This window comes from Pempheris klunzingeri, chromosome 18 (genome assembly GCF_042242105.1).
Source record: "Pempheris klunzingeri isolate RE-2024b chromosome 18, fPemKlu1.hap1, whole genome shotgun sequence".
Taxonomy (NCBI): domain Eukaryota; kingdom Metazoa; phylum Chordata; class Actinopteri; order Acropomatiformes; family Pempheridae; genus Pempheris; species Pempheris klunzingeri.
The window spans coordinates 10000958-10013976 of NC_092029.1; the positions used below are offsets into that span (position 1 = coordinate 10000958).

Genomic DNA, 13019 nt, shown 5'->3' on the forward strand with positions numbered 1-13019 from the left:
CTGTGGCTTCAGGTGCCGTATCCTGTTCCTGTGGGGTGGGGGGGGTTTCACACACAAAGCCAGAGCTGACACTTCAGTCTGATGGGTGGGGAGGCACTCATAACAGCTAGACATCCATGTTGCCTGTGGATTAACTCTTCTGAGTTCTAAGTTCTGGAGTTAAAAAGCAGCATCTGTAGTCAGGTTACTCCCTCCTCTATAAATATAACAAACCAAGATACTGTCTGACCTGTGATCAGTAGCTGTATTTGAGCAGCGTGTGTGTGTGTGTGAGCTACTTCATGGCTGCAGACCAAGAGTATCCTGTCAACAGGAACTCCTGGATTTGATATGCACCCGCCTCTGGCCACAGAAGGAAACTGATTTGTTTGCAGTGTGTGTTCAGTGGTTTTATCTCTCCTCTCACCCACAGATGTGTTAGGAAGTTCCAAAAATTGATCTGTTCCCAAACTGTTAGGAAATAGAACATTTCCCCCCTCTGAGGGAGTGTAATTTTAACAGAGACGTTTGCATTTAGCCGATTAACAGAAATGTATATGAGCAATGTGTTTAAAAAGCCAGTTAATTTGTGTGGAATGCATCTGCATCTTATAAGATGGGACAAAAAAATTGTGTTGTGACGGGCTGGCCGTGCTTTTGGAGTTCATTGGAAATCTGAAAATGCAACCAACCAGTGCAGCTTGCCGTGTAATGGCAGAACAGGTTGGATAAGTTTGTCAGGTGAGGATTTCCTTGTTGAAAAAGAAAGTTGCCAAATCCATTTTCTTCATCACAGCAGCAGCCATATATTAGAAATATTCTTAAAATAAGAAAAAGGGGTTTCTCTCATTGGTTGCATTTTTTCCACTTTAGTCCAATATGAATTTAATGAAATGTAGTCAGGAGAAATAATCCTGACTTTAAGGGGGTTATTTGAACAGAGATGAGAGCATTTGTCAGTGGAATGTGCTGTTTTGTTGTTAGGCTAGTTTAAGTAGTTAGTAGTGTTGAAATGCTGCTCTCTCCCTCTCTTTCCTTTCACGGAGCTCAACTTGCAATCAAGGAGGAGCTGAGAGTCCTCCGGGGCTTCTCCTGGAACCTGCTCCTCAAATATAAAGCGCTCCCCCCATCCACCAGGAAAGACTGAATCATAACTCATAAGGAGGAGCCGCTGCCTGAGCGCATCTGTGGTTTCTCCCCAAACCTGTGGTGACATCTGACTGCAGCCTGTGGTAGCTCTGCTCATCTGCTCAGTGCGCGAAACTCCGCAGGATTTTTTTAAAACGCAGTTGCCGTAGTTCTCCCCAGCATTTTTAATTAGCCCGCAGCAAACTTCGCCACAACTTGCCAAAGACAGAGCGAGAAGCGCGTCTCGAGTTCTGGAGAGGAGAGAGCGCGCAGATGGCAGCTCTCATCAGCGCGTACTCGTCCTGGCCGGAGTCCTTCGAGTGTCCTCCAGGTGACGGGGACGTGCCCGACGGACATGGCCCGCACAGGACCCCCGTGGACAAGGTGCCGGAGCCGCGGATCAGACGGCCCATGAACGCGTTCATGGTTTGGGCCAAAGACGAGCGCAAACGGCTGGCGGTTCAAAACCCAGACCTGCACAACGCCGAGCTCAGCAAAATGTTGGGTGAGATGACAAAAAGTTATTTAAAGCTCTATTTATGTCTAGAAATTATTATTATTATTATTATTATTATTATTATTATTATTATTATTATTATTATTATTGGTACTTTTTAACCGTCCACACACTTCCCATCAGGCCTCAGCTGTTTTACAGAAGTTTTTAAGTTGTTTCCAACATTCAAAGGATAAGTGAATAAAATTTTAATCTATAAAAACTTCTAAAGCGTGTTAAAGTAAATACAACCAAACGTTTTTAAAGTAATAAAATGTAAAATTTAAAAAAGTAAATTAATCGCAGCCCTTAAAGTTTGAAGCGCATCCCCCCAAAAAATCCCCTCAATTCAAAGGTAAATATCAGCGAACCGCACAATTCGTTCGAAGACAGACAGGAAGGGTAGAAATGTATGGTTTCGCGTTGGATTTAGATAACGTGGATTAGTGTTTATGTTAACCTCAAAATCTGGCACTGTCACAAATCGGAAATCATTTTAAAGCCAATTCGAAAACAGTAATTCATGTAAAAAAAAAAAAAAAAGCTTTCATAAATAAAGGTGAAATTGGCTCGTGTTTATCTAAATTCATTACTTGAAGAACAGAACAGAAGAACTTCAGAGGGAGCTGCGGTGAAAGCTTTAATATTAGTCAGATGCTTTTTCTTTAATTAAAAAATAATAATTCACACACCTTAGAAGTAAAGGATGACTCCATGTCTTTTTATGGCGCTGTTTAACGTTTGTTTAATTTTGGAAAGTATGTTGAAATCCCACCATTATTTATTTGAGTTTAATATCTTAATAACCAAATGAAGTTGTATGAGTCTACAACTTTAAAAATGGTCGAGAACATATTTATGGATATTTTACAAGATGTAGGAATTTTTAGTGTGAGAAAATATATTCATTATAATTGTGTGGTTGTAACAGACTTAAAACATGGAATAAAAAAGGTGCAGACGTAAACTATAAACTGATGTTGAACCTTATTCTGGATTTTTATTTAGAATTAAATAAACTTGTGTCTCATCTTCCTGCAGGTAAATCATGGAAGGCCCTGACTCCCCCTCAGAAGAGGCCCTATGTGGAGGAAGCAGAGAGGCTTCGGGTGCAGCACATGCAGGACTACCCCAACTACAAGTATCGCCCTCGCCGGAAGAAACAGCTGAAACGCATCTGCAAGCGGGTGGACCCCGGCTTCCTCCTGAGCGGCCTGGCCCCTGATCAGAACGCCCTGCCCGACCAGCGAGCCCTCTGCCACCCCCTCGACAAAGACGAGGGCAGCCCTAATGGCATCAGCGGCAGGTTTTCCAGCCCCAGCCCTGCTCTGCCCAGCGTCAGAAGCTTCAGAGACCCATCCGGCTCCAGCAGCAGCTTCGACACCTACCCCTACGGTCTGCCCACTCCTCCTGAGATGTCTCCCCTAGATGCCATGGACCACGAGCATGTACCCCCCTCTTATTATTCAACATCTGGTAGCTCCTCCGTCTCCTGCTCCTCCTCAGCCTCTTGTCCAGATGAGCACCACCAGAATCAGACACACATGGGCAGCCCGCCCCCTTACCACACTGACTACACTCAGATCCACTGTGGTGGCACACACATAGGTCACATCCCTCACATGTCCCAAACCGGCGGCGGTGGACTGATCCCAAGTCCTCCACTGGCTTACTACAGTACCTCATCTTTCCCTCAGATTCACCACGGGCTCCACCAGGGCCACCTGGGTCAGCTGTCCCCTCCACCGGAGACACAGGGTCACCTGGAGACTCTGGACCAGCTGAGCCAGGCTGAGCTTCTGGGTGAGGTGGACCGCAACGAGTTTGACCAGTACCTTAACTCCACAGGGACCGGGTTCCATCACGAGCAGGGCAGTAGCATGACTGTTACAGGACACATCCAGGTGGCGTCTGCCGCCGCCACCTCCGCCTCTGCGTGTCCCAGTAGCACCACGGAAACCAGCCTCATTTCCGTGCTTGCGGACGCAACGGCGGCCTACTACAACAACTATGGCATCTCGTAAGCTTGGTTAGAGCACCCATTAAACTTGTGACTGATTAGACACTATAGGGTTTCAATGGGTGAAGACAATTGGGATGATGTTGCACTTTGGTGCTAGTGAGGGGAAGATTTCTGAGCTCTCATCTGTAATTTCAAATCTTGTATTTGCATCTATAAGCAAGATCATCCCACCATGATTAAAACCTGAACTGATTACTGAGCAATATGATTGTCTGGAGCCGAGGAAAGAACAAAGGGCAATTGGAGGAATATGAAGAAAGGGAGATGGACAACTCAGGGATGCAGAAACAAAATACTATAGTATGCCATCTCCAGTTGTCATGAAATTTCTAAACCAGAAGAACAATCGTAAAGACTTGTTGTCCACTTGTAAATGTCACCAGTTACTGTTGCCACTGCAGCATGTACAGATGCTCTTTAGAAGCTAAATTAAAGTCCTTTGATGTTTCGCATAAATGCTAACTGTAATGCTATTATCAACGCTTTTCATTCGAATGTTTGTATTATATGTTCTTGCTCTCATTAGTTTGGGAGTCTTACCTCAGTAGTTGTAATTGAATGAGGTTTTAGTTGGACATTTCTTATGCAATTTAACAAACCGTTGTATAATGAAGAAAAAAGGCGTTTATACTTCTTCTCAAGTACTTAATAATATATAATCATAACCTCTACGATGAAAAATAATAATGGTATCTATAACTGTATGCTGATTTAGGTTTGTGAAAGACAATTATTTAAAATAAAGTCACATTTTTATATAAAATGCAGTTGCTACTTGGATAATGTGCCCACAAACAACAAACCACAACAAAAGAATGACTTTTTATTTTATTATTATTACATAGAAAAACAGGAGATGTTGGTAATAACTGACACACTTAAATGGTATTATGTTCTACTGCATAGTATACATAGTACCTGATTAATCCAATCAGACTGCTGAATAAAACCATTAAAAGAATATAGGACTCCTGCCTTTCTTACACTACGAGCTTTCAAACATGAATGGGGATAAATGGCGTGTGCTCATTGTCCATCTTTGGATTTAGTGTCACATAGTTTTTTCTTTTACTTTGGGCTCTGTCTAGTTGTTATAACGCAAGTGGCCCATTCTGACACCCACTCCCTTGCTTGCTTTTTCCGCCCTCCATCACATCACCCTTCTCCATCCGTCTCCTCTCGCTTTCATTTCATCCCGGTTCAGAGGATTAGTGTAAAACAGGCACAGCCGTCGCCACCCGCCTCCATCTCAACCGTCCTTTGTTTTCCTGGAGTCTTATTCTGGGTGCCATTCTTAGGCACTCTGGACCCCCTTACCACCCCCACCCCCTCACCCCATGTTCTATCTTGCTGATGCAGACCTTTCGTAATCTGTGCAAAATAAATAAAAAAATAAATCCCAGGGCCTCGTTGACTGTTTTACACCCTCCTCATTTTTCTCCCCCCCCCTTCACTCCTCCCCTCACACCCTCTCTGTTCTCTTCAATTTTTCTTTTTCGATAAAAGGAATTCAGGGGGCTTTTGACAAATCCTGGAGTCTGGCTGGTCTTCCTGCATTTTTTGGGAACGGTTGAGTCGTGCTTCTTGTAAAGAGGATGTGGCGGAGGAGCGGTGTTTCCTGACTGATAAGGGAAAAGCCTCTCTCCGTCAGGATGTTTGGGCCTGGCTGGGCCCTGCATTAAAGAGCCAGAGAGAGGGAAGGGAACCCGCTGTTCAGCAAGCGGGAGGAAACACTGCCGTGCTGATTAGCATCTGACCTACCCGTCTTTACTTACCCACCATTTTTCAGGAGAGGCTTTATCGGCCAGGCCTGTCATACCTTGACCACAGACACACCACAAACATCCACATGGTGCACATATGTACCCAAAAATGACCTTTCTCTGTACCCATATTTAACCATGATTGTGTGCTTCTGACACACCTTCCTGTGAATGTGATTAAACTGACCAGAATGACAACATTCATCAAATTCCAGTATTTGCAGCTGGCCGATGTTGTGCTCATTTCTTCGGGGTTAGATCATTACCCTTTGTCCCTGCAGGGGTTCAAAACTCTGCGGAGGGTCCATTTGTGTGCGACCATATTTCGGATGTTGTAGCCGGACGGGTGGTGCCCCAGGCATACAGGGTGAGAAAGTAGTCTTTGGTGCGGTGTCAGCCCCAGAGTTGTCGGGGTCAGCTCTGGGTGCTGCTGCAGACTCCCTTGGCAAAGAAGCCCTGTAATGTCTCAGCAATCATATCCACCACCTCAGGGTAGGACATCGTAACATGGGCAAGGACAAAGACTAAAGCATCAACAAAGCATCATCACTATTGCCAGACTATTACCAGAGGACTGTACTTGAGCATAAATTGCACAATAAAGCAGTGTCTTCATCAGTAAGATCATATTATTCCCATTTCAAATCCAAACAACTCAGAAAACCATTATGGCCTCTATTGAGAATGAGCAGTTCAAATGCAGTTAATGTCACATAAAAAGTAGATCTCATGAGTGTGAACTTCTCACGAGCTAAGAAAAAACGTGTTGTTTTCAGCTTTGTGAGGATGAATTTTTTCAGATGATCCATTATTTAACTGACAAAGTAGAAGAATTGTATCAAACCATGAAGCAAAACCTATCGGGCCTCTGCAGCGATAAAAAAAACAATATTGCATATCTAACCCTTACATTTATAGTAGTTTCCAATGAAAAACTACTAAGCTCTGGCCAGTTCACATCTCCTGTGGATAATAAAACATATCTTTGATTAGCGCACTAGAATCCCCTCAGTGAAATACCCAGAGGAGCTCTACAGGAGTATGTACTGAGAATTGTGGATCCTGTGACTGTGAAGTTTTCGGGAAGTGAGGGCAAAACACTCGACTTGTCAGTTTCAATCCTTTCCTCCCTAGAAGTTGACTCATCGCCATTGTAACCCTTAGAGTTAATCAGAGAGTTGTGCTGAAAACCTGAGACAGCATTGACTGCTGTTTAAGGTGCAATAAATCAACAAAACAGGAAATAAAAAATAATGTGTCAACAAAAATTGGCATGAAATTGTTGTGAGGTGCATAAACTTTGGAATTTATACACACAGGTGCCAGCAGGAATTGTCTGTAAAACCTTGTCTTCTGTGAGAAGGGAGTGCATAATCTCTTTGATTTGACTAATTGATCCTTCACACATTTGTAGGATCACAAAATTTACAATATTTGTGAATATAAGGATATAGGCTGAACAAACAAAGAGCCTCCTCTTGTTATTTCTCTCTGATTGCTGACTGGCTGAGGTCCAGTCTCAGGTCAAGCCCGTGGAATGAGTCTGTCAGGTAGTCTGTTATGTTTCCTATTTCCTCCTCTGCCGTCATGTCACTTCCCTGGGCAAACAAACAACTGGGCAGTTTAACTCTACAGCAACTGTCAAGGTAACAACGTAAGTGTGGACACGGTGCACAGCTTGCACAGCTGTGTAAAGTATTATCCATCTGCTGGGACCGAGGTGAGCAGTGATCACTTTAAATATCATGTCCTCAGGAGGCACGGAGGAGGCTGACTGTCTGGTTGGTCCAGTGTCCATTGTGTAGCCAGAGATGGAGCGTCCAATCGCGTCACATCTGGAGATTGACCATTTGTGCCATATGACGTTCTTCGCGTATTAACTGTAGGTCAAGGGGAAGTGGCTGATTTGAACTACATGACTGAGGCGTATCAATGTCTGAGACTGAGATGCCCTTTAAACCTACATTCTATAGAAACGCTATGTTATGGTGAGTTTGAATTTTGTATTGCTGCTGCATGAACAAAGCAGCTGCATAAATTAGAAGCCATTATTTGCAATTGGAGAAGGCAAAGTTAAGAGATTCTGGGGCAATAATCATGTATTTCCTGTAAAGCCTTGCAAATAGAAAACAACAAAGCCATTATAACATCCTCATCACAGCAAACGCAATGAACTTTACACCAAATTAAACAACTCTGTGTGACGGATAAAGACACACTTACATCAGTAAATACTAAATGTTGTCGGAGTGCATTTCCAGTTGGAGTGTGTTACAGCAGCATAATAACCTGTTTACAATTTGTACTTGGCCCTAAATCTGGCCAAAGGAGGAAAAGAAGGAAAAAACACACACATCTCACAGCAAGGGATTACGGGTGCAGCTATTCTTCATCTCATTGTGGCTCAACAACAGGCAGAGTGTGGGGTGGCAGGCAGGCGTGTACGTCGCCGGACGAAGAATGGACCAGACTCGTCGAGGGACAGGTGCCATGTGGCAGAGGATGTGCGGGGACACAGATGGGGACCCCTGGAAAACTTGGGGGACTGTACGAGCAGCCAAGGGCCTCCCACCCGTACCTGTGCTGTGAATGCTGCAGCTGAACAGGATCCGGCACCTGTTCTAAGCAGATACAGGCGACCAGCAAAAGCACAGAGGGAGGCCAGCACATGGCTGCCAACCCAGGGAAGGAGAAGGCTTGATTTCCATTTACCCATAAGCGCGGCCTGATTACCAAATCGGCACAGGCTTTACTGCAGAATGTACAAAAAGGATTGAGAAATGTGCTGTCTTCCAAAACTATGTGCATTTCAGTAAACTCCCTACTTTAATAAGAGTTGTGTATTAGAATGTTTTACTCAAACTAGAAACAACATTGAAAAGTCCAAACTTCTAAAATACTGGCACAGATGTAATATTTTTAAAACCAGTGATGCAAAATTGCAGTGCATGTCCTATTTTTACGCCCTGGCCCGCATTGGCCTCTCTCTCTTTCTAATAGCATTCCTTGCATTGGTCTGTGTATGCTGCAGCGCTATCTGGCTTGTTTTTGACTGCTGCAGATTCTCCCTGGGGTGGTGTAACTCTTCACCTCAATGTGGAGGAGGATGTTCCTATTGTGCTTCCTAATTGCAATGTGGTTGTTCCATTTAAGAGATAGAACATCCTTATCTGTTCTCTCTGTGATGTTGTATTGTGGGAATAGCTAGAAGAGGTATTACATATTTTGATTCATGTTGTAATTGATTGTAATTGACAATTATAATGTTTTCATTTTCTGACATGTATATTTAATCGAGGCATGCAGTTAAACTGTAAATTATATGGCTAATTCATGCATTGGAGCTTAGAATTCATTTTCTTTTAAGATGCTGCTGTTTTCTCCTTATAAATTCACAGCTGTGAGAAACATCAACTAATACCAAGTCAAAACAGTAAAAGGGTGAGGGCAACACATCTTTGATCTCACTTTTCCATTTTAGTGGGCCCACATGCTGCCATCGTGGCTTGGGCCTCATCATCCTGCACCAACAGAGTTTACTCAGGGTGCATCCTGAAATGCAGACGCACTAATGATTTAGATGAGTGATGTTATAAGTCCAGCAGTATGAGAGAGACCCTTTTAACAACTACTGTGGAGGATAGACAAAGCAAACCAACAGGGCTGCCCAATGACAGCTTGTGAGAAACACTGAGAACCATAAAGTTTGAAATATTTCGACAAATATCATTCATAAAATTAAAGCTGCAAGCAGCGCTGGAGGGCCCTCGCACCTCCGTGCACGTTGTGGCGTGCGGCGGCTCCGTCCTGTTACTGGACGCCGACCATTCCACGCGATAAAACAGGGATTTTACCGAACAGAACATCAGTGCTTCTCTTCTACAGCTGACTCAATCAGTGAGTTTGTTTATGTCATTGTGTTACTTTGATGCTTTTAATGGTTAGTTTGGATCCAAAGAAATATTTATGTAGCACACAACAACACAAACATATTAACCGAATGAGGCAGCAGCAGAGCAGCAGCTTCCTGTGTTCTGTGTGGTAAAATCCCTGTTTCAGTGAATGTAGTCTGGTGTGTGTGCAGAGAGCGATATAACGGCTGTTTGTGGTTAAACCAAAAGGATCCTCCAGGTCTCTCTCTGTAGGGATCCTTTCCATGATGCTGTCACACACTTAGAATAACACTCTGAGCCTGTCAGTGGATCAAACAAGCACTTTTAGTGGACCTACTGTGATCAGGTGCAGTTGGCAGTCGACTGAGGCAAACTGGACCAATTTTTTTTTTTTTTTAAAGTTCCACTTTAATGTCTGACTGAGCTGCAGTGAAACGAGGAAAGCTTCAGTGTGACTGCAGGATTAGTTGGTTCTGTCATGAGGAAACCAACTGGAGGTTCCTGCAGGGAGACTCTGACCCATGTGACGACGTGACACCTCATCGCTTCACACCGTCGCATACTAAGAGCAGAAGATGGGCCGCATGTGTCGTACATCCTGATCACACACCTGAACGCAACACAAGCTGATATGTAACGCTGCAGTAGGAAATATTACATTATAATTCTGGTTGAAATAACCCATTTTGTCACTACAATATTTATTTGAAGGTTTCCTTAAAAAACAAATGTGTCTGAGTGCTGTTCCCTTTGTGTTTAGATTTTTTTGGCCTGTAAATGCACCAGTGATAATATCTAATTATATGAAAACACACTTTGTCCGTGACTCCTCAATTTAAAAGAAGAGCTGGAGCTGGAGGCAGGACGTGGTTAGCCTAGCTTAGCATAAAGAGTGGAAGCAGGGGGAAACAGCCATCCTGGATCTGTCCAGAGTTCAAAAACACACCTGTGAACACCTCTAAAACTCTTAGACGAAAACACGTTGTGTCTGGGTTGAGCTAAATAGCACATTTCTGAAAATGTTGAACTGTTTCTTCATGGTACAATTAGACAATTAAATTAAAATTACGTGTTATTTTATTATATGATACATATTATAATATTATAATATTATTTTTATGTGCAACATTAAATCAAATCAGATCAGCTGATACTCAGTAAACAGTCCTTGATTGTATCCCAGTATGATATGAACAGTAAGACACCAGTCTGAAGAGTTCTGAACGATGCTCTACAGAGGAACACCTACACAGGAAATCAATATTTAATTTCTAATTTAAGTTTTTATTTCAAATAATTTCATATTTTTTGTTTGTTTGTTTTTTGTATGTTGGATAAATCGGAGCACCCGGAGTTTAAACACAGAGGAACAGATCAGATCCTGACAGACGGATCGCTCCCGTCTGCCAGGACATGAAACTGAACCTCCGTGCTGAGTGTCTTGTTTCACGCCTCCTTATTTTTCTGCTTCTTGTTCTTGTACTGGCGGTGGTGTTTCGGTGTTAGAGCTTTCTTGAGGCGCCTCCACAAAGACGGCTGGCCAGTGACTTGGGCCTCCCCCAGTGGGGCGACCTTATCAGTGACTTGGCCCTCCCCCAGTGGGGCGACCTCGTCAGTGACTTGGCCCTCCCCCCATGGGGCGACCTCATCAGGGACCTGGGCCTCTTTAAGTGGGAAAACCTCCTTTTTGACTTGGGCCTCCTCCTTTGGGGCGACCTCTTCGGTGACTTGGGCCTCCTCCTTTGGGGCGACCTCTTCGGTGACTTGGGTCTCCTCCAGTGGGGCGACCTCTTCGGTGACTTGGGCCTCCTCCAGTGGGGCGACCTCCTCTGTGACTTGGGCCTCCTCCTTTGGGGTGACCTCTTCGGTGACTTGGGCCTCCTCCAGTGGGGCGACCTCCTTGGTAACTTGGGCCTCCTCCTTTGGGGCGACCTCTTCGGTGACTTGGGCCTCCTCCAGTGGAGCAACCTGGGACTCCTCCGGAGGGGCAACCTCCTCTGCGACAGAAGTGTTCTGTGGTGCATGGAGGTCAGTTGTGATCAAGTTGTTTACCTTTGAAATGGGTTTTTTTCCAATCTGCTCACACACCTGGAGCATCATTGGGTTTTTGTAGGTATCAACTTGTTTCTGCAGTTCCTGCGTCTTTAGTTTGAAGACCAACAGTTTAAGAGAGTCTCTTTCGCCTTTCAGCCCTTCTACCAGGCTCAGGACTTTGGTGACTCTCTCATGAAACTCAAGCCTGACTTCCTCCAGTTCGTTTTGCAGGAGGTCAGCTCTCTGCCTTTCAGCCTGGACTTGATCTGTGAGATCTTTGATCAGGTCGTCTTTGTTGTTGTTCGACCCGTCCAGGGGCTCGGCTGCGAGGGCTGTGGAGGAGAGACTCTTGATTTCCTGTTTGAGCCTCACCACCTCCTTGTCTAGATCGAACCTCAAGCTCTGCTGCTCCTTCAGTTTCCACTCTGCTTCTCCACGCAGGTACTAAGAAGTTTGCTGCTCCCTACGTCTCAAACCTCTTTCATAGTGAAGGTCGGCTAGGGCTTTCTGCAGAAGCCGGTGCAGAGGTGGATCCCTCCCCCAGTAGTATGGAGTTGACTGGGCATCCCACTGGTTTTGAGGTTGCTGGGCATCCCAGTGGTTTTGAGATGACTGGCCACCCTGGTGGTATTGAGATGGCTGGCCACCCTGGTGGTATTGAGATGACTGGCCACCCCGGTGGTTTTGAGGTGGCTGGCCACCCCGGTGGTTTTGAGATGACTGGCCACCCTGGTGGTTTTGAGATGACCGGGAATCCCAGTAGTATTGAGATGACTGGCCACCCTGGTGGTTTCGAGATGACTGGGAATCCCAGTAGTATTGAGATGACTGGCCACCCCGGTGATTTCGAGATGACCGTGAATCCCAGTAGTACTGAGATGACTGGCCACCCCGGTGGTTTTGAGGTCGGTTGCCACCCCGGTGGTTTTGAGGTGGCTGGCCGTCCCCGTTGATTTGAGGCGGCTGGCCATCCCCGTTGTTTTGAGGTGGCTCCTCCCTCTGGGTGTTTTCATGAGGCTCTCTTGCATCCATCGGAGCAGGAGAGACCTCATTAGACTCCCAATCCATATTTTCGACAGCGCTGCTGCCATCAACAGGTAGTGTAGCTAATAACTCCTGATTTTCCTCCTCCAACTCCATGATCTCTCCCCAGGTGAGACCCGCAGGCAGCATTGCCTCGACTGGACTGCTGTTGGCTTTCATTGATCTTCTTAATGGAACCAATCGCAGTTGTAACGGGTTTTCAATGGTTGTTGAAGTGTTCTTCGAACGGTGGTGTGTCTCGGATGTGTGGTGAACGTGTATCTCTCTCTGTCTATCTCCCTCGGCTCAGTTTGGGTTCCGTCTCTATTTATATCGATTCAACATTCTGGAAGCCTCTGAGGTCATCAGTGACACCCTCAGCCAACATTCTGGTTACTTACAAACTTGTTTTTGTTTGAAAAATAGTTTTTCCAGTATTGTTCATCACATAGAAATATCTCAAGACAAGATATCTCAAGATATCTTGTGTATATCTGTTTATATTGTTGCTGCTGTAACAAGAAAATTTCCCCCTATGGGGGATAAAATAAAGAAGTCTAAGTCTAAGTCTAAGTATATGTCAATGGTTGCAGGAGTCCTTTAGGAGTTTCTGAGAGCTCTGGAAGTGGCTCTGCTATGACTTTTCATATCCGAAACTTTAAAAATGTCCGATTTATTTA

The 13019-nt window shown here is 44.7% G+C and overlaps 1 protein-coding gene across 1 annotated transcript; it reads left to right on the forward strand.

Moving 5' to 3' along the window:
- The first annotated feature begins 1154 nt into the window (after positions 1 to 1154).
- On the forward strand, positions 1155 to 4389 carry sox7 (SRY-box transcription factor 7). The gene is made up of 2 exons (XM_070849105.1): positions 1155 to 1612; positions 2645 to 4389. Exons 1-2 carry the CDS (start codon positions 1381 to 1383, stop codon positions 3625 to 3627), a joined length of 1215 nt encoding a protein of 404 aa, XP_070705206.1. The 5' UTR covers positions 1155 to 1380; the 3' UTR covers positions 3628 to 4389.
- The last annotated feature ends 8630 nt before the right edge of the window (positions 4390 to 13019 follow it).

Bases quoted from the DNA above. Each gene is read 5' to 3' on its own strand.
- sox7 (XM_070849105.1), top strand. From the start codon at position 1,381: ATGGCAGCTCTCATCAGCGCGTACTCGTCCTGGCCGGAGTCCTTCGAG. The intron at 1,613-2,644 runs GTGAGATGACAA...ATCTTCCTGCAG, and splicing joins CGAGCTCAGCAAAATGTTGG to GTAAATCATGGAAGGCCCTG.